Source organism: Geotrypetes seraphini, chromosome 5, assembly GCF_902459505.1.
Source record: "Geotrypetes seraphini chromosome 5, aGeoSer1.1, whole genome shotgun sequence".
In the NCBI taxonomy this organism is placed as follows: domain Eukaryota; kingdom Metazoa; phylum Chordata; class Amphibia; order Gymnophiona; family Dermophiidae; genus Geotrypetes; species Geotrypetes seraphini.
This window is the reverse complement of record NC_047088.1, coordinates 110435135-110462950: the sequence shown is the minus strand read 5'-3', so window position 1 is coordinate 110462950 and position 27816 is coordinate 110435135. Positions and strand designations below refer to the sequence as shown.

Here is a 27816-nt window from a genome sequence, read left to right as displayed (position 1 = left end):
AGAAAGTAAGATGATCAACGTATCCTGGAAAGAAATGTCACAGGCGACGAGACATGGGTGCATCACTACAACCCAGAAAGCAAAAGACAAAAGAATGTAGTGGAGACATCAGTATTTTCCAGCAAAGAAGAAATTCAAACATCAGCCCTCCTCCAAGAAAATCATGTTAATCTTCTTTTGGAATGTGAAGGGGGCTATTCTGCCGCATTTCCAAGTACACGGGTAAACAGTAAAGTTACTGTGCACTGCTGTGAAATGAGCTTAAACCTGTAATTCACAACAAAAGAAGAGGAATGTTGTTCAAAACAGTCTTCTGCACCATGACAATGCACATCTTCATACAGCAGCAATGAGACAAAACAGCTTGGGTTCAAACATGGTCAGCATAGCCAATCCGATGCCACGAGAATCATCAACTCTTGGTGGGTCGCTATTCTTTGAAACTCCTGCCTATCATTGGCCATAGAGGAAATACAAAAGTTCCTTTGTTGGCCATGGTTGAACCAGGGTGTCTATGCCGGCGCTTCTCGTCTCTATTTTGCAGCTGCAGAATTGAGAAGTCGTCTTGTTATCCACTGACGCCACTAAATCAAACATCGTCTTCCCCAGTGCTTTACAATTTTGTTGAAGGCACACTAGGACAAAGACCAATCCCCTGGATCTAGAGTCTAGCAACTGAGATAGTCTGTTTGTACACTATCCATCCCTGCTTTATGAACCACTGATATACCTTGTACGTACATAAGAATTGCCATACTGTGACAGATCAAAGGTCCACCAAGCCCAGCATCCTGTTTTCAACACTGGCCACCCCAGGTCCCAAGAATCTAGCTAAATCCCAAGTAGTAAAACATTTTATGCTTCTTATCCTAGGAGTAAGCAGTGGATTTCTCCAGGCATCTCAATAATGACCTATGTAGGGTTTCTTTCAGAATTATGCTATGTATGTGTACAGTTTTGTCTGTATTAGATGGGGTTGTTTTTGATGCATTTTCTGAAAGTGTAAGAAACTGTTGTTGGTAATTTTTGCTCACAATAAAAATTTTATACTAAAAAAAGAAAATGACCTATGTAGGTGGGCTGCCGCCCAGTGAAACAACAACTGGACCTCTAGCTTCAAAGGAGCATTCTTGGCGACTCCTTGTCAGTTGATGCATGTCCAAGAACACCCTGACCACTTTGCCTTCCAGGATCTTTTCAAAGGCCCGTAGAATTAGGCGAATGGCTCTCAATTCCAATATGTTAATGGACCAATTTCTCTGAAAGGGTAACCATCAGCCCTGAACCAGGCAACCCTCACAATAACATCCCCAGCCATAAAGGCTGGCATCTGTCAACAGTATCATCCAGGAGGAAATGTGGAGAGGCAATCTTTTGGACAGTGTCTCCACCCAAAGCCATTAATGCAAGCTTTGGCGCGCATCCACCATGCAAGTCAAAAGCATCTGGAGCGATTCCATCTGCGGAGACCAGTGGGATAACAGCACAGTCTGAAGAAGGCGTAAATGAGCTAGCCCCCATGGTACCACTTCTATGGTTGGTACCATCAACTCCAGTACCTGCAGGTAGTGTGAGACCATAGATAAAATCTGGACTCTTAGCTTCAGCTTATGTGATTCCGAAGAAAAACACGGCCTTCTGCAATGTTGAAGAGGATCCCCAAGTACTCCAGGGATTGGGTTGGTTCAAGGAGACTCTCAGAAATTCATAATCCATCCCAGGTATTGCATGAGTCGGACAACCTGTGTCACTGTCTTGTGACTTGGACAGAGCCCTGATTAACCAATCATCCAAATATGGGTGCACTTGAATCACTGCCTTGCGCAGGTGTGCTGCTGCTGCTTCCACCACCATTACCTTGGTAAAGGTCCAAGGTGCAATTGCCAACCAGAATGGAAGTGCCAAAAATTGAAAATGCTCCTCCAGCACATGGAACCTGAGGATTTCCTATGTTCCGGGAATATAGAAATATGTAAGTAAGCTTCCGTCAAGTCTAGCAAGGCTAAGAATTACCCTGGTGCCACCGAGGCAATGACTGAGCGCACAGTCACCATCCAAAGCCTGGGAAACATTCGTGCTGTACTGACAGACTTCAGATCCAGGATTGGTCTTCAGGCATCTAAGTCTTTCTTGGGCATGACAAAGTACAGTGGTGCCTCACACAACGAACTTAATCCGTTCCAGGAGCAAGTTTGTTATGTGAAACGTTCGTTGTGTGAAACGCGTTTTCCCATAACAATACATGTTAAAAAAAATAATTCGTTCTGTAGCATAAAATATGCTAAGATGACATAAAAAAAGATAAATTTTTGGTTATTATTTTTATTTAGATACATCTAAAAACATAATTGTTTTTTAAAACAACACACATTTTTTAAATTTAAAGACAGACTAAGTAGAGTCTAATTTTACAGTGAGAAGGCAGAGTCTCAGCGGCAAAAACTGGGACTTAACTGTTCATTTTTTTTTTTTTTTCTACCGTGTTTCCCCGATGATAAGGCAGGGCCATCAAATAAGACAGCCCCCCCTTTTTAGAAAAAAATGTAAAATAAGGCACCCCCCCGCAAATAAGCCACCCACCGATACCTGCGCTTACCCGAATCGGGTGGTACGGTGGGTGACTCCGTGTGGTCCCTGGCACCCCCGACACGATCGGGGCAAGAGGGAGCTCAAGCCCTCTTGCCCCCCCGACTCCCCGACACGATCGGGGCAAGAGGGAGCTCAAGCCCTCTTGCCCCCCCCCCGACTCCCCGACACGATCGGGGCAAGAGGGAGCTCAAGCCCTCTTGCCCCCCCGACTCCCCGACACGATCGGGGCAAGAGGGAGCTCAAGCCCTCTTGCCCCCCCGACTCCCCGACACGATCGGGGCAAGAGGGAGCTCAAGCCCTCTTGCCCCCCCGACTCCCCGACACGATCGGGGCAAAAGGGAGCTCAAGCCCTCTTGCCCCCCCGACTCCCCGACACGATCGGGGCAAAAGGGAGCCCAAGCCCTCTTGCCCCGCCGATTCCCCAACTCCCCGACAATATCGGGCCAGGAGGGAGCCCAAGTCCTCCTGGCCACGGCGACCCCCTAACCCCACCCTGCACTACATTACGGGCAGGAGGGATCCCAGGCCCTCCTGCCCTCGACGCAAACCCCCCCTCCCCCCAACGACCGCCCCCCCCCAAGAACCTCCGACCGCCCCCCCAGCCGACCCGCGACCCCCCTGGCCGACCCCCACGACACCCCCAACCCCCTTCCCCGTACCTTTCTGTAGTTGGCCGGACAGACGGGAGCCAAACCCGCCTGTCCGGCAGGCAGCCATCGACGGAATGAGGCCGGATTGGCCCATCCGTCCCAAAGCTCCGCCTACTGGTGGGGCCTAAGGCGCCTGGGCCAATCAGAATAGGCCCGGGAGCCTTAGGTCCCTCCTGGGGGCAGGGCCTGAGGCACATGGTCGGGTTGGGCCCATGTGCCTCAGGCCCCGCCCCCAGGAGGGACCTAAGGCTCCCGGGCCTATTCTGATTGGCCCAGGCGCCTTAGGCCCCACCAGTAGGCGGAGCTTTGGGACGGATGGGCCAATCCGGCCTCATTCCGTCGATGGCTGCCTGCCGGACAGGCGGGTTTGGCTCCCGTCTGTCCGGCCAACTACAGAAAGGTACGGGGAAGGGGGTTGGGGGTGTCGTGGGGGTCGGCCAGGGGGGTCGCGGGTCGGCTGGGGAGGACGGTCGGAGGTTCTTGGGGGGGGCGGTCGTTGGGGGGAGGGGGGGTTTGCGTCGAGGGCAGGAGGGCCTGGGATCCCTCCTGCCCGTAATGTAGTGCAGGGTGGGGTTAGGGGGTCGCCGTGGCCAGGAGGACTTGGGCTCCCTCCTGGCCCGATATTGTCGGGGAGTTGGGGAATCGGCGGGGCAAGAGGGCTTGGGCTCCCTTTTGCCCCGATCGTGTCGGGGAGTCGGGGGGGCAAGAGGGCTTGAGCTCCCTTTTGCCCCGATCGTGTCGGGGAGTCGGGGGGGCAAGAGGGCTTGAGCTCCCTCTTGCCCCGATCGTGTCGGGGAGTCGGGGGGGCAAGAGGGCTTGAGCTCCCTCTTGCCCCGATCGTGTCGGGGAGTCGGGGGGGCAAGAGGGAACCAGGCGGAGAGAGGGCAGTTAAGCGCAGTGCCTGCGCGGAAGGATGCAGCTCGGGCGACTTCGTTGTGTGAAACGAAGTTCGTTGTACGGATCAAGACATAAAGTTCGTTGTGCGCAGCGTTCGCTGTGCGAGGCGTCCGTTAAGCGAGGCACCACTGTATATGCAGTATCTGCCCAAGCCCAATTCTGTGTTTGACACAGGCTCTACTGCTTGAATATCCCGCAGCCAATGCACTGTCACTCTGGTCTTCCAGCTGGAGAAACTACAAAGAAATCCTGAAGAGGGTGAAACTATTCAAGTTTGTAGCCCTCTCTAATAATGTCTAGCACTCATTTGTCCGAACAAATCTTTACCCAGATCTCTCTGATTCCGAGTCACTCTCCTATTTTGGGTAGCTCTGGCTCTTGCCTGGCATCATTAGGACTTCTTAGGAGCAGCTGCTGAAAGAGAGCCTGATTGAATTCTTTTGGAACCCCAAAAACCTCTGCAGTAGATCTGCGACATGATCTCTGAGCAGAGCGAGCCCATCTGTAACCACAAAAGTATTGATCCTCCTGGGGCACATGGTTAACTGTCTGGTAAAGACTTAGGGTGATGATCTGCCACCTTTTTCCTTTGAAAGAAAGCCTGCTCAAAATAGCTGTAGAGGCAGAATATCCCACCCATTGCCTGATCCAGAGCATTCTGCGGGCAGAAATAGAATAAACAAACACTTTGCTCATGACCTTGAACAGGTCATATAGAGTTCTGCACCATAATCAACCCTCAAAAGAACCATGTGGGGATATGCGTTATCCTCCAAAGTCAGAAGCTGATGAAGTATGTTATGGAAGGTGCACACCATAAAGGAAGCTGCCACCGCTTCTTTCAGACCCAATACTAGAATTACAAATTGTCACTTGAGAACTAAGTCTAAGCTACGATCCTGAGCACCCTTTAAAATTACTCCACCTTCACTAGGAAAAGATGTGCGCTTCATAACTTGCGCTACCAGCAAATCCACTTTAGGTGGTATGAATAACTGCTGGAATTGGGGAGTCATCGGATTCATTTTTGTCATGGCTCTGGCAGCCCTCAGAGGGCCATCTGATGCCTCCCAATGTTCCATCAGCATCATGGTAATCTCTGAATGTGAAGAAAAAAACATGCACTGAGCCTCAGAATTGCTCATAAGAGACATTTGAGCTGTGGAAATCTGTAGTTCCAAATTTAACTCCTTCAGTGATACTGCAATGCCTTCCATTAAGTTTGCCGATTTGAACAGTCTGCATACTGACTGTGTCTGAATTCAAGAGGGCCTGGAATAGGCACGTGGGATCTCTGAGAGAAAGAGATAATGGTTACTGTGGATGGGCAGACTACATGGGCCATTTGGCCATTAGCTGCCGTCATGTTTCTATGTTTCTATACTGTCGGATCCTCACCCTGGTCTAGGACTGCTACAGACTCTTGGCTAGTAGGGGCCATTTGCGACCCAGAATCCTTTAAACCTGAGGATTCATATCTGAGTAAAGGAATGGATCCTGATCCCCAATCAATCTTCCATGCTAGACCAGGAAAGACCCGAGGGGAGACCCTCCTGAACATACACTGGTGTGCTACTAGGCTGTGCAAATGACCCTTTATATTTCATACAAACTTCAAACATTAAACCCAGAGTGTCAAATCCTTGAACTAGATCTCCTGAGGACCTCAGCAGGGACATCTGCTGCTTCCTCATAGGACCCAAGGCATCTATGCATTTGCATTTCACCATCAATGACGCCAAGTCACAATTTGAGAGCCCTAGGAGGGATTTTTGACCTAACATTCAAGCATTTTGCGACTCCAAGACCTTGAAGGGACTAGAAGGGGCTAAGCCAGTGCTCCCGTTTCCCCTCACATGCCCCACAGCACAGGGCATAGGGACGCTCCTCAGCCAGCCATTCAACATACTGGCATGATACAGGGGTAGAAAAGGCCTGTGAAGTCCATAGAAATCAATTATTATCAAAATCAAGAAGTTTTGAGGCAGGGGGGCGTGGCTTGGCGCGCGCGATACATGGACGTGTGATCGTGTCGCTCCATTCCCCAGGCAGCAATTTATAAAATATTATACCTGATATCGAAGAAATTTCAAGTTTTTCTTGTGCCGGGAGATATACGAGTATGGCGAGCATAAGACAGGGAAAGATCGATTCAGCTTTCGCAAACGCTGGCACGGCAAAGCGCCTCAAACAGGATATGGTTGCCGCAGCTAAAGCCCCGCTTCCGGATGAAGAGGAAAGTGGGAGGAAAGAAATAATGGCGGAACTGAAAAAAATCTCAAAACAAATTCAAAAAAACGCGGAAAGCATAAGTGAAGTAAAAGAAGAGGTTTTAAATATAAACAGGCAATTGGAGGCAGTGAATCAGAAAATGACCGTTTTAGAATCCAGAGTGGAGCAGGTTGAAATGGCTGCAGCACAAACAAAGGAAGATAATAAACTGATCAGAGAACTGCAGAAAAAACTAGTGGACTATGAAAATCGTGGAAGGAGGAAGAATATAAAAATTATTGGTTTGGGAGAAAATTTGGAAGGGGAAAATCCAATACAATTTCTGGAAAATTTACTTCCAAAACTGCTTCAGTTAAACACAAGGTTCCCATTAGAAATCGAACGTGCCCACAGGATTCCTTTCAAACGGTCAGCTGGGAATTCAAAGCCTAGACCTCTGATATTTAAGCTGTTAAGGTTCATCCAAGCAATGGAAATCTTGAGTCTGGCAAAAGCAGACAGAAATTTAAACTATAAGGGATCTAAGATCATATTTTTGCCAGACTTTGAAAAAGGCACTGTAGCTGTGACACAGCAATTTCTGCAATTAAGAGCTCAGCTGAAGGAAAAAGGTTACAAGTACGGGTTATACTACCCGGCAAAAATGAGAATTTCCTTGGGGAACAAATCACTTTATTTTGATGACCCGGAAAAGTTGAAAAACTTCCTTACAAATCCAGAACCTATGTCTATGTGAAGCTGGTCAAGAATGAAGAAAGAAGACAGAAGAAAGAAGTAAGAAGAAGTGAAGCAGATGGACTGTATTAAAAATTCATTTTAGAACCTGCTAATATATGTTAGTTAAGTGGAATAGTAGGATATATGGGTAAAGGGGGATATAATAAAATATTTTAATAAGTAATAGAAATGATAGAAATAGATCATTAATTTATTAAGAACAAATAATGTGGGATAAGTATTAAAATATTAAATATGGGGATAACATTGAGTTATGAAATTTAATTGAATGATATTAAAGGTAAATTAATTTCTTTGGAGGGTTATTTAAGGTCAATATATTAATGAATTTATAGGTCTGATATAATAAAATATTTTAATAAGTAATAGATATGAAATAAATGAACAGATATACTTGAAGGGAAATAGAGATATATGAAATTAAATGAATTTGATATGAAATTAGAGATTTTAAGTAAAAGTTTATGTTTTTTAAAGATTGTAGGGTATGGATGGGGATTATTAATTTACTAATAATAAATATGGTGGGATAATTATTAAAAGATTAAATGTAGGGATAAATTGAATTATGAAATTTAATTGAATGCTATTATAGGTAAATGAATTTCTTTGGATGATTATTTCAAGGTCAAGATATTAATTGATATATAGGTATGATAATATTTGAATTGAATAGATTTTTTATATTATATGAGTTGAAATATTTTTAAAGGTTGTCTGGGGGAGTGTGGGGTTGCATTTCCTATGTGCGTTACAAGTTTATCCATTTGGAGGGAGGGTTTGGGAGGGATAGGGTTGGGGGGAGTATTAATAATTTATTTAGTGATGAATTTGGGGAAGAAAGATGAAGGGAAAGTGAATATGTGGAGGGAAGGAGGGGAGGGGTGGGGGATTAAGGGATTATTGAATATTTGTTTCAGAGTACATTTGGGAAAGAAGAGAAATGAGAATTTAAAGGATTTAATATTGGAAGTTATGAATGCATGGGTGCCTGATCATTTGATAATAATTATAAAATATGATATTATTAGAATGAAGATGTGTTAATGATGATTAAGTTTTTTTCATTGAATGTTAATGGCCTCAATCATGTGATTAAGAAAAGGAAAATGTTAGATTTCCTTAAGAAACAGAACTCAGATATATATTTCATACAAGAGACACACCTATCGATTAATGAATCTAGGAAGCTGGAAGGGGGGTGGATTTCCAAGTGTTTTTTTGCTCCAGCGAATGGGAAGAAGGCAGGTGTGGCAATATGAATAAGCAAGAAATGTTCAGCAAACTTTCAAATGGTGGCTGCAGATCCCTTGGGAAGGTGGGTACATATCAAAATGAGTATGGGAAATAATACCCTTGATTTGTTTAATTTGTATGCTCCAAATTCTAATCAAATGGAGTTTTTCAAAAATATACAAAAAATACTATTACCACTGGCTGCTTCTAATCTAGTGGTGGCTGGAGATTTCAATGCTGTAATGGATCCAATAATGGATAAGAGTCCAAGTAAAATATTAAAATCACTAGGTTTAGATAATTTGGTTCAATCTTGTGATTTAACAGATATATGGCGTATTCTTCATTTTAATGATCAGGAATTTTCCTTTTGTTCGCAAGTGCATAATTCGTTTTCAAGAATTGATTATATGTTTGTTTCAAATAAAATAGCTCAGAAAGTGAATAAAGCCATCATATATCCGATAATTTTATCTGATCATGGTGGTGTTTGGATTGAATTACAATTGGATGAGCAAGTGGAGGCAAAGCCGATTTGGAGGTTCGATAATGCTTTGATTGCAGATCCAAAATTTACTGATGAGTTTAAATAAAAAATGAATGAGTTTTTTCAAATTAATGATTCGGGAGAGGTTAATATAGAAATGGTATGGGATGCTTTTAAAGCAACCATGAGAGGATATATTATTTCATATTCAGCATATGGCAGAAAATAAAGCAAAGAGACAATTCTATGATTTGGAAAAAGAAATCAAAATTTTAGAAAAAAAATTAGTGGATAGGTGGGAGCAGAAGACATTGCAAATTTTGTTAAAAGCTAAAGCCAAATACAATGAGTTATCTTCAAAGCTTGTTAGAGAGGATTTGTTTTATCAGCAAGCTCAGTATTATGGACATTCAAATAAGGCTGGAAAATTATTAGCAAATTATCTTAAGGCAAAAAAAAGGAGGACAAAAATTGTTATAATAAAAGATAATAAAGGGGATTCATACACTAAAAATGAGCATATTTTAAAACAGTTTCTTGCTTTCTATAAGGATCTATATTCTTCAGAAAATTATAGAAATAAAGAACAAGATGGTTTAAATTTTTTAAATTTACTTGAGGGTCCAAAAATTCCTGAACATATAAAAGGAAGTTTAGAAGAACCTATATCTCTAAAAGAGTTAGAAGAAGCATTGAAGTCTCTTAGAGTTGGATCTGCTCCAGGTGGTGATGGGTTTACAGTGGAATTTTATAAATCATTTCAAAATACTCTTTTACCATATCTGTTAAATTTGTATAAATATCAACTAACTAATGGTTGTATTAAAGGTACTATGGCAGATTCAGTGGTTATTGTTTTACCAAAACCAAACAGAGATCCTACTTTGGTATCAAACTATAGGCCTATTTCATTGATAAATGTAGATGGGAAAATTCTTGCTAAAATAATGGCATTAAGATTGGCAAAAGCTCTCCCATACATTATAGATACTCATCAAACAGGATTTGTTGCAAGGAGACATTCTTCACATAATACTAGGTTGGCGTTTCATACTCTAAATTTAACAAAAACAGTAAAAGATCCGACGTTTATGGTCTCTCTAGATGCAGAAAAGGCCTTTGACAGGGTAGAATGGAATTTCATGTATCAGGCATTGGATTGGTTTGGGGTGGGATCTGGGTTCATTCAAATGATTCAAACGCTGTATAGTTCCCCTGGTGCAAGATTATATATTAATAATAGTTTATCAGATAGATTTGACTTGCGGAGGGGGGTTAGACAGGGTTGTCCCTTATCTCCTTTGCTTTTTGATATTGTTCTGGAGCCCTTGTTAATTGCTATTAATCAAGCAGAGGGGATACAGGGTATTCCCTATTCAAACTGGGAATATAAACTTTCTGCTTATGCAGATGATATTTTACTTTATCTGAGGAATCCAGAGACCACCATACCATGCCTACTTGAATTGATAGAAAGATTTGGAAAATTCTCAGGATATAAGATTAATTGGAGTAAGTTTATCGCTTAATGTTCACTGTGTCAAAGGATTATTTGATTCATTTGATTTTATATGGAAGGATGAGGGACTAAAATATTTAGGTACAGTGGTGCCTCACACAACGAACTTAATTCGTTCCAGGAGCAAGTTTGTTATGCGAAAAGTTCGTTATGTGAAATGCGTTTTCCCATAACAATACATGTTAAAAAAAATAATTCGTTCTGTAGCATAAAATATGCTAAGATGACATAAAAAAAGATAAATTTATCTTGTTAGAGCTGTTAGCATGATATAGAGGGGATATATGTGAAGGGGAGGGGAGACAGGGGTTTTGTTGATCCTTGCTGTGTATTATAATCACCCCCCACATACTCCCCAGTACCTTTTTTAATTCCTCCCATCTTTCCCAGCCAGTGGCGTACAGGCCAGAAGCGCAGAGATCAGGAGCAATTCCTCTGCACGCCGATCTCCGAATGGCTGCAGTTAGTTCTTGTGAGTCCCGCAAGAGCTGGCTGCAGTTAGTTCTTGTGAGTCCCGCGAGAGCTGACTGCAGCCATTCAGAGATCAGCGCAGGCCCAGGCAGTAGCACAGAAGGCTTGCTCTTGATCTCTGTCTGCGCTTCTGGCTGGGAAATTTGCTAGACCACCAGTTCGAGTGAGCGGGTGAGAAAGTTGCAGCAGTGGTGGCTTTTTTAAAAAAATATGTGGTGGCGGGGGGAGGTTTAAAAATATGCGGTGGCGGCGGGGGGAGGTTTAAAAATATGCGGTGGCGGCGGGGGGAGGTATAAAAATATGCGGTGGCGGCGGGGGGAGGTTTAAAAATATGCGGTGGCGGCGGCAGGGGGGTTTAAAATATGTAGCGCCACTGCACAGGGAGCCAGGCGGAGAGAGGGCAGTTAAGCGATGCAGCTCAGGCGACTTCGTTGTGTGAAACGAAGTTCGTTGTGGGAAGCAAGACCTGAAGTTCGTTGTGCGCAGCGTTCGCTGTGCGAGGCGTCCGTTATGTGAGGCACCACTGTATATTAATTAAAAATAATGTTGATGATACAGTAAAGGAAAATGAAAAACTTTTACTTAAAAAAGTTACAGAGATGTGTGAAAAATGGAATCCATTGCATATATCATGGTGGAGGAGAGTTCAAACTATTAAAATGATGATATTGCCTGTAGTTTGCTATCAAATGAGTATGATACCAGTTTTTTTTCAGGGATCATTCTATAAAAAGTTAAAAGGTATTCTTACGAAATTTGTTTGGTTGGGTAAAAGACCAAGAATTGCTTTAGTATCTTTACAAAGATCAATTATGGAGGGAGGGGTAAATTTTCCAAATTTTTATAGGTATCATCAAGCCTATATTCTACGTCAGGGTATGTGGGATCCTCCCAGAGTTCATGGAGAATGTCCCAGATTGATTATATTTGGAATGGCGGCTCCTGTTTCATTTTCATTTGCTTAGTATAAAAATACCTAGAAGATATAGAGAAGATAAAATATTTGCTGACACATGGAAAACATTAAGGTATGTTAGTAACCTGTCACCTATTTCAATTGCTAAATCTTTACACCAATCCATTTGGGTAAACTCCAAGATCAAAATTGGTGGAGCGCAAATCGTTTGGAAGCAATGGATTATTGGGGGTATTCGTACCTTGAATGATGTTATATTAAATGGAACATAAGAAACGCCTTCACCGGATCAGACCGAGGTCCATCTAGTCCGGCGATCCGCACACGCGGCAGCACATTTAGGTACTCCTTTATGGAGACCCGGATTTACCATATCCCTCAATATGATATGAAAGAAGGTATGCATCCAACTTGCGCTTGAATCCCAGTACAGTAGTCTCCTCCACAACCTCCTCCGGGAGTGCATTCCAAGCATCCACCACGCACTGTGTGAAAGAAAATTTCTTGACATTTGTCCTGAACCTGCTGCCACTCAGTTTCAGGCTATGACCTCTTGTCCGTGTCACATGTGAAAATGTCAGTAATGCTGCTTCTTGGTCTATTTTATCAAATCCTTTTAATATTTTGAAAGTCTCAATCAAATCCCCTCTGAGTCTTTGCTGCTTAGTTTTTCACAATTGCAACACAAATTTGGTCTGAATAAAAATCAAAGTTTTAAATGGTTGCAGTTGAAGCAGGCTATTCAGGAGGGGTTCCCTGAATGGAAGACTCTTAATAATCAATATAGTTTAGAATTCCTTTGCTTTCAGGCGGATTTCTTGGGTCACCAAGCCGCAAAGTGGTATAAATTATTAAGTGAATATTTGAATAAAAAAAAGAAAACTGGGTTGAGGGATATTTGGAGCATTGAGATAAAACACCAAATTTTGGCATCTCAATGGCCACGAATTTGGTCTTGGAGAATAAAATCAACAATGTCAGCATCTATGAGACAAACATGGTTGTTTTTGTTGCATAGAGTGTTTTGGACCCCAGTTCGTTTACAGAAAGTAGATAATTCTAGATCTAATAGATGTTGGCATTGTAAGCAAGAAGCAGGGACGTTAGATCATTTAATTTTTTTCTGTCCTTGTATAAATGTATTCTGGAAGTCAATCTGGCCCCAAATTAATTTGTTATTAGAAAATCATGTCGCCCTGTCCTATGATACAATTTTATTTGGCACTTCAATGAGATATAAAAGTCAAATTTCAGGATCCAATAATAAATTATTGTTAATATTAACAGGAGTTGCCATTCAGCACATAACTAGGAACTGGAAAGATTATACAAGTCTGAATTTTCCGTTTTGGTGGAATACAGTGTGTTTTATATATATATATATATATATATATATATACTAGTGTTTAAGCCCGTTAGATTAACGGGTGCTAGATGTCTCCTGCTTTTGAACTTGGGCAGGGGCAGAGGCAGAGCCGGGGCGGGAGGGAGTGACGGTGGGAGAGCAATTTCAAAGCCTCAGCAGCGGCGGCTCCTTGACCAATCCGCGCTTACAACGTCCCCACACTTGCGGTCTGGCTGGCTCCCCCACCAAAGCCCTTCGCAGCGGCAGCCCCTCCCGCATCCGTCCCCACGTCCCAAGCCTCTCCGAAGACCGGCTCCCACGAAAATGGTACCCCTCTGTCCAAAGCCGTGGCAGCAGCCTCCCTCAAGACACATTTCAAATCTGACATATTGTAATCACAAAACAGAAAATAAAATTATTTTTCTTACCTTTTGTTGTCTGGTCATTATTCATATCATGTAGGGGTCCCAGGCTATGGTTGGCTTTTGATAACTCGCTTGCCAGGGCCCCTTCTTTCTTCTTCCCTCCCTCCATCCCGGCAGCTGAAGACAGGCACCTCCCCCCAGTGGTCTGAGACAGGAGGGAGCAGTTAGGAGAGGGTCTGAGGGCAAAGAGGGGCTCAACAGCGCACAACCACCTTTCCTTCCTCCCTCCATCAAGTGCAGTGCAGCTCCACCAATGTTAAAAGGAGCCGCGTCGAAATCGGAGGCCTGCCACTGCCGTAGCACATTCCCCTCTGCCTTGGTCCCGCTCCTTCTCTGACATATGGGACCGCGGCAAAGGGAACGTGTTACGGTGGCGGCAGGGCTCCAATTTCAAAGCAGCTCCTTTTAACATAGGCGGGGTGGCTTAGCGCGCACACAAAATGGACGTGTGATCGCGGCGCTCCTCTTCAACTAGGCAACGGCTATTAAAAAAAGTTATCCCCTACATGCCGATTTCGGCGAAAAACTAATGCAGTCGATATTGAAACTCCTCCGACGAAACTGAAATAAAGCCCTGAGGGAAGGGAGCCAAAAAAAAGACCTGTTTCCTTCGCCGGTTTTTTTTCTCTGTGCTGGAGCAGCGCGGCATCGAAGGCAGTTACTGACAGTGTGGCTGACAGAAGTTAAAGATCACTGTGGAGATAAAATGGTGCCTGTCGATGCTGAAACTGTGGCAGCTTGATACTACCCTCCTCCGCCGAAACTAAAATAAAGCCCTGAGGGAAGGGAGCAAAAAAAAAAAAAAAAAGATCTGTTATTTCCTCACCGGCTTTCTCTGTGCTGGTGAGGCACAACATCGAAGCTGACAGAAGTCCTAAAGACTGTGGAGAAAATAAAATCGGCGAAAATATAAAAAGAAGTGCAGGAGCATGGCAAGCACCCAACAAAATAAAAATGAAACTGGTATGTCGGCAAAAAGGCAGAAGCAGGATCAAATTACACCAAGTAAGGTCCCGCTTCCTGCTGAAGAGTCGGATGTGCTGAGCAAAGCAGAAGTTATGGAGGAACTGAGACAAATTAAACAAATGCTTAAAGAGACTGTGAGTAATATGACAGAAATGAAGGAAGAAATACTAAACATCCACAGACAGATGGAAATAAATAATAAAAGAACAACTGACTTAGAAACTAAAATGGAGGTTTTAGAATGTGAAGGAAACAGATGTAAAAATGACAGTTTGGAACTGATTCAATTGAAAAATCAGCTGGAAGATTATGAAAACCGAGGAAGAAGAAAGAATATAAAACTTTTTGGAATGCAGGAAAATTTGGAAGGGAAAAATGCCATACAATTTTTAGAAAATCTAATTCCCAAAATACTGCAATTGGATTTTAAACAACCATTAGAAATAGAAAGGGCGCACAGGATCCCAGTAAAAAATATGGAAAATCAAGGCAGACCAAGACCATTAATATTTAAAATGCTAAGATACCAGCAAGCAATAGAAATTTTAAATGCTGCCAAGAAAGACAAAAATTTAAATTACAAAGGATCCAAAATATGGTTTTTGCCTGATTTTGCTAAAAACACAGCAAATAAAAGAAAGAGATTCCTAGACTTGAGACCTCAATTAAAGGAGAAGGGATATAAATACGGTTTGTATTACCCAGCAAAAATGAGGGTATCTTCTGGAGATAAATCCTTGTATTTTGAAGATCCGGAAAAACTAAAGACCTTCCTTTCAAAATCAGAACCTATGTCATTCTAACATAATGGATGTTGAAATGATCAGAAGATTTTAAGACTGGTTTTGATGTACATTGTGAAAAAAAAAAAAATTTCAATATAAAACTGTGAGACTTTGGAATACTGAAGAAAGAAGAACATGAAATAAAGAACAGGAAATAAAACAAACTAAAGAAAAAGATAACAAAAAAAAAATATATATATATATAAAGAAGAAATAGATAAGAAAGATGGACTGGAAACTCAAGAGTCTAAACTTTAGAAAAGTGAAAGTTGGATGGCTGGAGTAAAGAGTGATCATAAAGTAATGAAAAACTTGAATAAATAACAAAAGGAGGAAAAAAGAAGAATACATCAGATAATGATACAATTTGGTAAAAGAAGAAAGCAGAATGGAAAAAAAAGGATATTAAATAAAATGACTAATGACACTCAAGAGACTAAAGGGAAGAAGGATATAAATAAGAAAACATGATCTATGACATTTAGATGCAAATAAAAGAAAGGAAATGAAAATGTAAAATAAATAAGAAAAACATACTAAATATTAATTATAAATTTTGATTTTGTAATATTATAGTTTCAAAAGGATTTGGTATTAATTCGAAAAGAGGAAAAATTAAAAAAAATATATATTAAAAATTTCATTTTTTAGAATGAAAGGAAAAAAAAATTGTTGAAATATAAATAATTATAAATTTATAATCAATTTTTAAAGAAGTATATTAAGATGTGGATATTTATTTTTATATATTAAAAGGAGGATATGAATTGCTGGAATAGAATATATGAGATATAGAAAAAAATAACATTACTATATTAAATATATGTTTATGATAGAATTTTGTGATATAAACTAAAATATTGGAGAAATATAAATTAAAGATTGATGAGTGGATAAAGATACATTAATGGAATGTTAGGAGTAAAATATGGTTAAAGTTATCAAAGGTTAATATAACAGATAGAAAATATAATTATTTCGAAAATGGTAAAATGGTAAAAAAAAAAGAAAAAAAAGATTTTATGTTTAGAAGGAGATATACTAAGATACAATGTGAAAGATTAATGAATTTATTTTAAGAAATGATAAAGGGGATATTAATTAAATATTGGTGGCCTAGAGGGGAGGGGAATGTTCGGGTTGCTGTTCCAATGTGTGTCCTTAAGCAGTCATTATATTGGGGGGGAAAGGGTGGGAAAAAGATGGGTTTTACTAGAATGATTAAGGAAAAGATTAATAAGGGATTGGATACTCCAGGGGTAAAAATGTGTGTCATAGAGAAAATTTTTTGGATTTTAAATATGAAGGAAGGAAGGAAGGAAGATTATGATGAGAAGTTTTAAAATATATAATGTCTTTTAAGATATATTCTATTAATGTCAATGGCCTGAATCATGTAATCAAAAGGAAAAAGGTATTAGCATTTTTAAAAAAGCAAAACGCGGATGTTTACTGTTTGCAGGAGACTCATCTGAATATAAAGGAATCAAAAAAACTAAAGGATGGGTGGGTAAAAGAATGTTTTTTTGCTCCAGCAGCAGGTAAAAAAGCAGGGGTAGCAATTCTTATAAATAAAAAATGTATCGCCAATTTTAAGGCAATAAATTCAGATCCACATGGAAGATGGATACATATTGATATAAGTATGGGAAATAATGCCCTGACGTTGTTCAATATATATGCCCCTAATTCGAATCAATCAGAATTTTTTAAAAAGTTACAGAGTATGTTGTTACCACTGGCTGCTTCTAATTTAGTGGTGGCTGGAGATTTTAATGCTGTAATGGATCCATTATTGGATAAAAAACCAGGTAAAAGCATAAAATCTTTAGGTTTAGATAATTTGGCTCAATCATGTGATTTGAAGGATATATGGCATATTCTTCATTTTAATGATCAGGAATTTTCATTTTGTTCACAGGTTCATAAATCATTTTCAAGAATAGATTATATTTTTGTTTCAACAAATAAGGTGCAACAAGTTATTAAAGCTTCCATAGATCCTATTATTATTTCGGATCATGCGGGAGTATGGATAGAATTACAATTGGATCAATTGGAGAATGGTAGACCTCTTTGGAGATTTGATAATGCATTGCTTGTGGATGACAGATTTTTGGAAAATTTTAAAACACAAATTAATGATTTCTTTCAAATAAATTTAGTGGAAGATACATCTATTGAGAATGTATGGGATGCATTTAAACTATGAGGGGTAATATTATATCATATTCAGCTTTTGTTAGGAAACAGATTAAAATGCAGTATATAGAACTAGAAAAAGAAATTAAAATATTAGAAGCTAAATTGTTTAAGTAAATGGGAACATGAGGTTTTGCAAGCTCTTTTGAAAGCAAAAGGTAAATATAATGAATTAACTTCAAAATGATAAGAAGAGATTTGTTTTCCAAGCAAGCAGTGTATTATGGAAATTCTAATAAGGCGGGAAGATTATTGGCAAATTATCTTAAAGCAAAAAAAAGAAGAACTAATATAAATGGGATAAAAGATGATAATGGTATAATAACAAATCAAACAAATATAATTTTAAAACAATTTCTAAAATTTTATAAGGACCTGTATTCTTCCGAGCCTTATTTGGAGAGACAAAAAGATGGTAAAAATTTTTTAGATTCTATTAATGGACCTAAGATTCCTGATCATATAAAACGGAGTTTAGATGAACCTATATCATTAAAAGAATTAGAAACAGCGTTGAGATCTCTTAGAGTTGGATCCGCTCCAGGTGGTGATGGTTATACAGTAGAATTTTATAAAACATTTCAAAATGTCCTTTCCCCATATTTACTAAATTTATATCAGACACAACTTATAAAAGGTGATATTAAAGGTACTATGGCTGAATCAATAGTAATTGTTTTGCCTAAGCCAAATAAAGATCCTACTTTGGTTTCAAACTAAAGGCCTATATCTTTAATAAATGTGGATAATAAACTTTTGGCGAAAATTTTGGCTTTGAGATTAGCCAAAGCTCTCCCACATATTATAGACACGCATCAGACGGGTTTCGTTGCTAAAAGACATTCCTCTAACAACTCTAGATTATTGTTTCATATGTTAAATTTATCAAAAAAAAATGGATGAACCGGCTTTTACAGTTTCATTGGATGCAGAAAAAGCGTTTGATAGGGTAGAATGGAATTTTATGTATCAGGCTTTAGAATGGTTTGGTATAGGTTCTGGATTTATACAAATGGTAAAAACTTTGTATAGCTTACCGATTGCAAGATTAAATATTAATAATATGATATCTGATGGTTTTCAATTGCAGAGGGGAGTTAGACAAGGTTGTCCTTTATCTCCTTTGTTATTTGATGTTGTATTAGAACCCTTATTGTTAGCAATACAGCAAGCAAGGGGGATACAGGGTATTCCATATTCTGATATGGAATATAAAATTTCGGCTTATGCGGATGATATTTTACTTTATTTGAGGAATCCAGAGTCTACCTTATCTTGTCTATTGGAATTAATTGATATGTTTGGCAAATTTTCAGGTTATAAAATTAATTGGAATAAATCTGAAATTATACCTTTAAATGTTCATTGTGTAAAAGGATTAATTGACGCTTTTCCGTTTATATGAAAAGAAGAAGGATTTAAATATCTTGGCATTCAAGTTAAAAATACAATTGAAGATACCGTAAAAGAGAATGAAAAATTTGTATTAAAAAAAGTTACGGAATTGTGTGAGCAATGGAACCCTTTACATATTTCTTGGTGGGGGAGAGTTCAAACTATTAAAATGATGATGTTGCCTGTAGTTTGTTACCAAATGAGTATGATAAGAACATAATCAGTGCCTCCGCCGGGTCAGACCACAGGTCCATCCTGCCCAGCAGTCCGCTCCCGCGGCGGCCCAAACAGGTCATGACCTGTCTAAATCACCAGAAGGGGCCCCCATGCCACCTTGGTTTCCTATTGAGTCCTATCTTCCCATCAAAGTCCTAGCCCTCCGGTCTTGCACATGCACGACCTGGTTGGGATTCTATATTTATTTTCTGGTTAGCTTTCTCAGTATCCCACGATCCTTTTATCCTTCAGGAATCCGTCCAGTCTCTGTTTGAATCCCTGTACAGTACTCTGCCTAATCACTTCCTCCGGTAGCGCATTCCAAGTGTCCACGATACCTATTTATTTTCAGGGGTCCTTTTATAAAAAGCTTAATAGCATTTTAACAAAATTTCTTTGGCTTGGTAAAACACCTAGAATAGCTTTAGTAACTTTGCAAAAATCAATTAAGGAGGGAGGGGTAAATTTTCCAAATTTCTATAGGTACCATCAAGCCTATATTCTACGTCAAGGTATGTATTGGATCCTCCCAGAACTTATAGATAATGCACCAGATTGGTTGTATTTGGAATGGCGCCTTATGTTTCCCCTAAATTTAGTTCATCTTCCAAGTATTAACATACCTAGAAGATACAGAGAAAATAAAATATTAATGGATACTTGGAAAACGTTGAGGTATATAAGTAAATTAACACCTATCCCAATAAACAAATCAACTAATCAATCTTTATGGATAAACTCCAAGATCAAAATTGGCGGAGCTCAAATCCTTTGGAAGAACTGGATTATTGCAGGCATTAGATCTCTAGATGATGTTATTTCAGAAGGTAAACTGCTGGAATTTTCACAATTGCAACATAGATTTGGTCTTAGTAAAACACAAAGTTTTAAATGGTTGCAATTGAAGCAGGCCATTCAGGTTGGGTTCCCTGAATGGAAAACATTGAATAATCAATATAGTTTAAAGTTCTTATGTTTTCAAGCAGACTTCCTAGGGCATCAAGCCGCATTGTGGTATAAATTAATATCTGGATATTTGAATAAAAAACCAAAAAATGGTCTAAGAGACATTTGGAGCATTGAGATTAAGCATCAAATTAATGCATCTCAATGGCCACTAATTTGGTCTTGGAGAATGAGATGTACAGTGTCAGCATCTATGAGACAAACTTGGTTCTTTTTATTACATAGAGCTTTTTGGACCCCTACACGTTTGCAAAAATTAGATAGTTCCAGGTCTAATAGATGCTGGCACTGTAGTCTGGAACCTGGGACGTTGGATCATTTACTATATCATTGTCCCTACATTAAAAGTTTTTGGAATGCAATTTGGCCACAAATTAATAAATTGATGGAAAATCATATAGCAATATCATATGATACAGTGCTATTTGGAATGATGATGAGGAAAAAAAGTCAAATTTCACCAGAAAATAACAAACTTTTATTAGTCATGACAGGGGTTGCCATTCAACATATAACTAACAATTGGAAGAATTATAGTAACCTAAATTATACATTTTGGTGGAACACGATATGTCATATATTCAAAATGGAAAGAGCAATAGCAATACAAAGAGGGACATATACTAAATTTATAAAAATATGGGGGCCATTGACAAAATATTGTAATGAATAATTAGTAGGATTTCTCTTCTTCTTTTCTTCTTTTCAATATCTTCTTTGTGACACACATGAAGGGGAGGGTAATGAAAACAACTTTTACACAATATGATATAATATGATATACAATATGTAATATATGATTGGAAAATACTAGAAGGGTGGGGGGAGGGAGAAGGGATAAAAATATATTTAGAATAATATGTATTAGATATAAAAGTGATATTGTGTATTCATTAATTGTATTTCAATATTTTGTACACTTTATGTAAAATTTGAAAATGAATAAAAATTATAAATCTGACATAGGCGGACCTGAACTGAAGGGAAGGAACGGTGGGGCCGGGTGAGGAAGGCCGCCTGCTAGGTAGGGGGACAACAATGGCGCTTATGCTCAAGCCCCCGCCGCAGCTCCTCTCTCGATCCTGGTGCGGTTCGAGAGAGGAGTCATGGCGGCGGCTTGAACATAAGCGCGATTGTTGTCCCCCTACCTAGCCGCGAGGCTGTGGCGGGGTTTCCATGGCAACCCGATCGCGGATCTCAGTGTAGGGCCGGGTCTGGCGGCGCCGTGTAGGGCGGAGGCGGGACCTCAGCACTGCACCGCCGGGCGGCTCACGCCGCCGGCCCCCAGGAGCTCGAGGCCGGTTGCGGACATGCCTGGCGTGGCATAGTGCAGGAGGAGTGATCGGTGGCGCGAGGTAGAGAGCAGGTGATGACAGTGATTGGTGGCGCAAGGTGGAGAGTAGGTGATGACGTAAAACGCGCGCATGCGCACTCGTGTTTTCGGGACGGATCAGGGAACACATTTTTTTTAGTGCACATGCGCGGCCTAGCATTTTATTATATTAGATATATATATATATATATATATATATATAGAATGGAAAAAGCTATTGCATTACAGAATGGGAATTACAAGAATTTAAAAAAGATATGGGGGCCATTAATGGAATATTCAAATGATTTGGCACCTTTACAAGATTGATTGAATATATAATGAAAGAGTTAGAATATGAGAAAATTGAAATATAGAAATGGGGGGGATGGGGTGGGATATTTTACAACTTGATAAGATATATGGGTAAGAATGTACAAGTGATTGTGTATAATATATTGTATAAAATTGTAAAGTTGAGTGATGGAAAAATGAATAAAGAAGTATAAAAAAAAAAAAAAAAAAGAAAAGTTTTGAGGCAAATAGAGGTTTTTAAGATAAAATTGGAAAATCCAATACAGCTGCAGCGTCAGCATCTTGGTGCCAGATACGGCCCAGGAAAGCTACCATATACAGTATACTTGAATATACAGTGCTCCCCCGCTAATTCGCAGTTCTTGTCATTCGCGGTATTTTCTGACCGGGCAGAAGAGGCAAGAGAGGGCAGCCGGAGTGCCGGCGAGTGAAGGAAATCACTCGCTGTATGCTCCGACCGCCTCTTCCTGTACTAAAGTTAGGCCTTACCAATCAGGAGCTGCGTGTCAAAGCAGCTCTTGATTGGTGAGGCCCAACTTTAGTACAGGGGAAGTATTGTAAACAGATTTTTGGCCTCCCCAAAAATGGACTAAAAATAGGGATCTCTGTTTATATTCGACTCCCCACTCCCTTTGATGCTACTAACCTCCAGCTCAATTCCCACCCCCGGGAATTACCAGCGCTGCTATCCTTGACTCTAACCACCCCCCACCCCTCAAAAGACCACAGAGCTGCTCTCCTTCCTACCACACTCAAAATGATCGACGCTGCTGTCTACCTCCTCCCTCACCAGACAGGCACTGTGTATTTACGATACGCATGTCGGGGCTGAAGCAGATATTCTCTGCTGGGCCAGTGCAGGGCCTTGAGTGTGCTCAAGACCTTCCAAGCTTCTGCCCTCTCCGAGATTATATTTCTCAATTTTCGGAGAAACAGAAATAGAAAGAAATGGATTTCTTCCAGAACAGTATAAATCAAAGACAGATGTAAATTCTCAAAACCAACATATTTTAAATCAGTGAATTGAAAATAAAATAATATTTCCTACCTTTATTGTCTGGTGATTTTATTTTTCTGATCATCTTATTCTCAGTTTCTATTTATACCTCCTTCTGTCTGTGCTCTTAACTCTGCTTCCTATTTGCTGTTTCTTTTCTCTCCTTCACTTTTTGCCCACATTCACCTATAGTCAAGCTTTCTTCCATTTTTCTGCCTCTATCTTCTCCCCTCCATCCATATGCACCTCTCCTCTCTTTTCTCCTTTCCTTCATCCATGTGCACCTCTCTTCTCCCCCCCTCCATCCATGTGCATCTCTCTTCTCCTCCCCTCCATACATATGCATCTCTCTTCTCCCTCCATCTATATGGTGCTCCTTCTCTTTCCTTCCTCTCCATCTATCTCTTCCCTCTCTTTGCTTCCCTTGCATCCATCACTCCTCTGTATCCCTGTCTGGTCCTCACATCTAGCGATGCCCCTCTATGCTTCTGAACCTATGCTCTCTCCCCATCTATCTCTTTGCTGCTCACATCCAAGTTGTCCGCTCTTTCCTTCTTTTCACCTGTATCCCTCAGTAATCACCTTCCCACCCCCCTTTACAGGTTTTCCTGTCCTTTTCATCTGCATCCTGCAGTAAGCAGCCGCACTGCCCTTCCCACATTGCTCCGGCATCATTCGTTCAGGTTCTTCCTGAGTGCAACATCTCACTACTTCCTCTCCTTCTGTTCAGTTCAGGCTGATCTTTCTTTCGCTTTCCCATCCTTCTTTCCCTCCCCACTGTGAGAGTACAGCATTCCTCTCTGCCTGCCTATCTCCTGTACACCCAATGCTCTTAATACACATGATTGATGGTCTTCACAGCAGTGATCCAGCCAGGCTCTCTCTGGCTAACCCCAGGGCCTTTCCTCTACAGCAACTTCCTGTTGTCGCATGGAGGGACACTCAGAGGAAAAATCCCTGGGGTTGAACAAAGACCGACTGGCTAAATCAATGCAGGGAAGATGATCATTCATAAGAGCATTGGGTATACTGGCAGGCAGGCAGGGAGGGATGGTGGACTTGTGAAGTTGGGAGGGCAGGGAAATAGAAAAGTGTTTGTCTGCAAAGGTTGGCCAAAAGGTCCCCAATGGCCACCTTTGGCTCTAGGGCCTTGCATTGAGCAGACATTAGGATTAACCACAGAATGTGGGCCTTAACCTGTGCACTGGGGAGCTAGGACAGAGACCTGCTGCACCAGCCTCAATAACTTTACCACCTCCTGGAGGTGTAATACTGTAATGTTCAAGGAGGCACTAGCCTATTTATTGGTGGTTATCACTGGAAAACTCAGTTTTCTACCTCAATCTGCTAGTAGAAAAGGGCACAACTCTCAGAACTGCCATCAAGCAAATTCAAAACAATTTTAAAAACTAACTGATGAAGCTAGGAAGAATAGAAAATGGCAGGAAACTGAGCTGAAGACTGTCATTTAGAAAATACAACTTTTAAAAGCAGAACCGCTATGCTGCTACAACCAGAAAAAAAATATATCTACCAAGTACTGTGGGCCAAGTGAAACAGTAGGAGACCCTGCAAACAATAACAAAGTGACAATAACAGAGTTATGGAAACCTTTCCAAGTATCTGACTTGGGGTTCTGTCCAGAATCACCTGTGTGTGTAGACTTCATATACTAGTTACTTACAAAAATTAAGATCAACAGTATTTAAAGAGAAAGCCCTCTTTCCTTGCTTCGCGTCTAGTCTAAGGCACAAAACCATATAAAAGAAAAAGAACACTCCCACCATCTATGTTTCTCAACACACTCTAAACAATCTCTCCTCTCTAAACAATGGGTTACAAAAACAAAAAACCCTCATTTACCTCCCTCGGTCCTTCTTTTTCTTCTTTTTTTTCTGCTTAACAGGGGAGGGGGAGCGGGAGCTGCCCAAATCTTCTGCCACACTGTAAAAAAAAGGACAATTTAAAGTGTGAAATTTACCAATATTGGTTTTGTACTTGCTACCATATCAAAGAATAACAGAAGCTACAATATAAAACTTCCTAAAGTCTGCTAGGTATGTTCCATTTTTCTCTGTACATCCCATCTTTAAAAAAAAAAACCCAAAACCACCAACTGCTGAACACACCATGATACTCTCATAGGAGGAATTGGAGCAGAACCATGATATACTCCAATTGTAAGTACACCTAAACTTTACCTATATATCCAACAATATATGTTTACCTGTACAAGGTGTTCTGAGGACAGCAGGCATATATTCTCACACAAGTGAAGTCATCCAATGAACCCAGTACAGACATTACCAAGTGCACTGTGCCCAAACTGAGCGCATGTCAGTGCCTTCTCACCTGACGTTGGCTTGTGGGACCTATTATTATTATTATTACAGTTCAGTTAACAAAGCTAAGAGGCCAACTAGGGGAGGTGAGCAGGTTGTGAAAATATATGCCTGCAGTCCTTGGAGAATACCTGCTAAAGGTAAGTATTTTCACTTTCTCCAAGGACAAGCAGGAAATATATTTTCACATGTGGGACTGCCAAGTTCCCAGGATCATAGATTTGAATATAATAAAGGATGTATCAACATGATTCTGGCAAAAGAGTTGGAGAGATAGTTGGTGTTTAGGAAATAAAAAGATTTTGTAGATCTGCTTGTCCAAACCAACTGTCTCTCCTAAAAGTTTGCTCTAAATAGTGAGAGGTGAAGGTATGGATTAGAGAGTTGCGCGGGGACAGAAATCCCACCCGTCCCCGCCAAAGTCCCACCCGTCCCCACCCGTCCCCGTGAAGACTCCCACCCGTCCCCACCCGTCCCCGCGAGGAATCCCTCCGTCCCCACCCGTCCCCGTGAGGAATCCCCTCCGTCCCCGCCCGTCCCTGCAAGGAATCCCCTACGTCCCCGCCCGTCCCTATAAACTACAGAAATAGTTATTTCATTTAATTATGCTACTGAATTAAAGGCTCTGGTAGAAACCCATTTAAAAATAAGCAAAAAGACTTTATTAATTTGGAAATATTAATTGGGAAGAATACATACTTTGTAAACGGGTTTCTACCAGAGCCTCTAATGTTTATAAATTTTTATCAACACAACTAATATACTACTTTATCCTTAAGCAAAAAAAAAAAAAAAAAAGAATTTTTTTCCTACCTTTATTGCCTGGTTTCTGCTTTCTTCATGTTCTCATTCAATTCCTTCCATCCACTGCCTCTCTTCTCTCTGTGTCTTCCATTTGCTCTGTTACTGTGCCTCTCCCTTTCTCCCCTCTCCCAAATTGGTCTGGCACCCATCTTTTTCCCTCCGCTCCCCCCATAGTCTGGCACCTCTGTCTTCTTCCCTGCCAGCGTCTTCTTCCCATTCCTTCTTCCCCATTTCCTTTCAGTGTCCTTCTCCCCCACCATCTTCCCCATGTCCTGTCTCCCCCCTCTGCCTTCCCCATGTCCTTTCAGCGGCCTTCTCCCCCCTCTGTCTTCCCCAGTGCTTTCAGGGTCCTCCCCCCCCCCCTTCCTCCCGTTTGCCCCATGTCCTTTCAGCGTTCTTTTCCACCCCTTTGTCTTCCCCAGTGCTTTCAGCGGCCTTCTCCCCCCTTAAGCGTCTTTTCTTCTCCACTCCACTTTTCCTCCCTCCCTGCCTCCACCTTTGTGGCGCTTTTGCACCGGACCGACAACAGAACAGGCCCGGTTGGACAAATCTCTCTGTCCTGTAGCCGCGAATCTAAATTACCTTCTTACAGCAGCTGGAGTAGTGAAGCTGCTGTAAGAGGTAATTTAGATTCGCGGCTACAGGGCAGGAAGATTTGTCGGCCGGGCCTGTTGTCGGTCGATCAGAGGACCTGACCGGCTGTGCACATTCTTCGGGGCGGACCGCCCCCTCCCCCCTCTTTCGTTCGCCATTGCCTTCTCCCTACCTGCCCTGCCGCACACAACCGACCGGAAGTCTTCCTGATGTCAGCGCTGACGTCGGAGGAAGGGAGGGCTTTGCTTAAGCCCTCCCTCCGACGTCAGCGCTGACATCGGGAAGATTTCCGTTCGGCTGTGTGCTGCAACAGGGCAGGTAAGGAGAAGGAGACTACCCTCGCGGCTCGACCAACCCCGCTGCGATCCAACCCCGCAGGAACCCCGCGACCCTCGGAGGCGTACCCACGGGATCCCCGCGACCCTAGGGGGCGTCCCCACGGGATCCCCGTGACCCAAAGGGGGAACCCGCGGGATCCCCGCGGGATTCCCGTCATCCCCGTTCCCGTGCAGCTCTCTAGTATGGATTTAAGACCAAGTAGATGCTTTGCAGAAATGCTTAATAAAGGAAAATAAATGAGCTACCAAGGCAACCATAACTCATACACTGTGGGCTATTATACAGCCCTGCAGAGTCAGCACAACCTGGAGTATACACGAAGGAGATACAATCCACTAGCCAATAGAAATGGTTCTCTTGGTAACAGGAACCCCAAGTCTGTTAGGGTCACAAAACACAAAGAGCTGGGAGGTTTAGTGCGGTCCAGGTCGTATGTTAGGGCAGGGTTTCTCAATAAGTGGGCAGCTTGTTGGGGGTACACGGACTGGCCTCCAATTCATAGAAACATAGAAATAGACGGCAGATAAGGGCCACGGCCCATCTAGTCTGCCCACCTTAATGACCCTCCCCTACCTTTCTCGCCCATCCATACAGGTGGCTGCTACCACCGGGAATCCCACATTCCTGCCCACCCCCCACCACTGAAGACGCTTCTGACAATCTTTGCCTGCATTCTCTGTCCTCTTCGAACCACACTCGCTCCTTCGGTCTTCAATAGCACTGCTTGCATGGACGACGCACGCAGCGATTCACACACTGCACGTAAGTACCTGACCCAGAAACCTTCTCTCCGACGTCAGAGTTGACGTCGGGAAGGCTTGTGGGTCAGCCACATGCAGCGTGAATCGCTGCTTGTGCTGTCCCTGTAGCAGACATGAGCGAGTACGGCTCGAATAAGCACTGGGTCGGCTCCGGGGGGAAGAGATGGGCAGGGAGGGAGGGATCTCTGGCAGCAGGCAGGCAGGATCCCTGGAGGTAGCGGCGGCTTCGACAAACGGGCAGCTACTTACATGAAGGAGGGGGAGTGGGCACAAACTCAACACAGATGGAAGGGAGGGGACATGAACATGGGACAGAA

General features: G+C 41.7%; 1 protein-coding gene across 6 annotated transcripts in view; it reads right to left on the bottom strand.

Moving 5' to 3' along the window:
* Window positions 1-27816, bottom strand: part of SRRM2 (serine/arginine repetitive matrix 2) — a 549687-nt gene that overhangs the window by 369713 nt on the left and 152158 nt on the right. For all 6 annotated transcript variants that reach the window (XM_033944768.1, XM_033944767.1, XM_033944764.1 and 3 more), the window contains exon 5: window positions 24523-24603. In XM_033944768.1, coding sequence (XP_033800659.1) covers window positions 24523-24603 — 81 coding nt within the window. The remainder of the gene's footprint in view (window positions 1-24522; window positions 24604-27816) is intronic.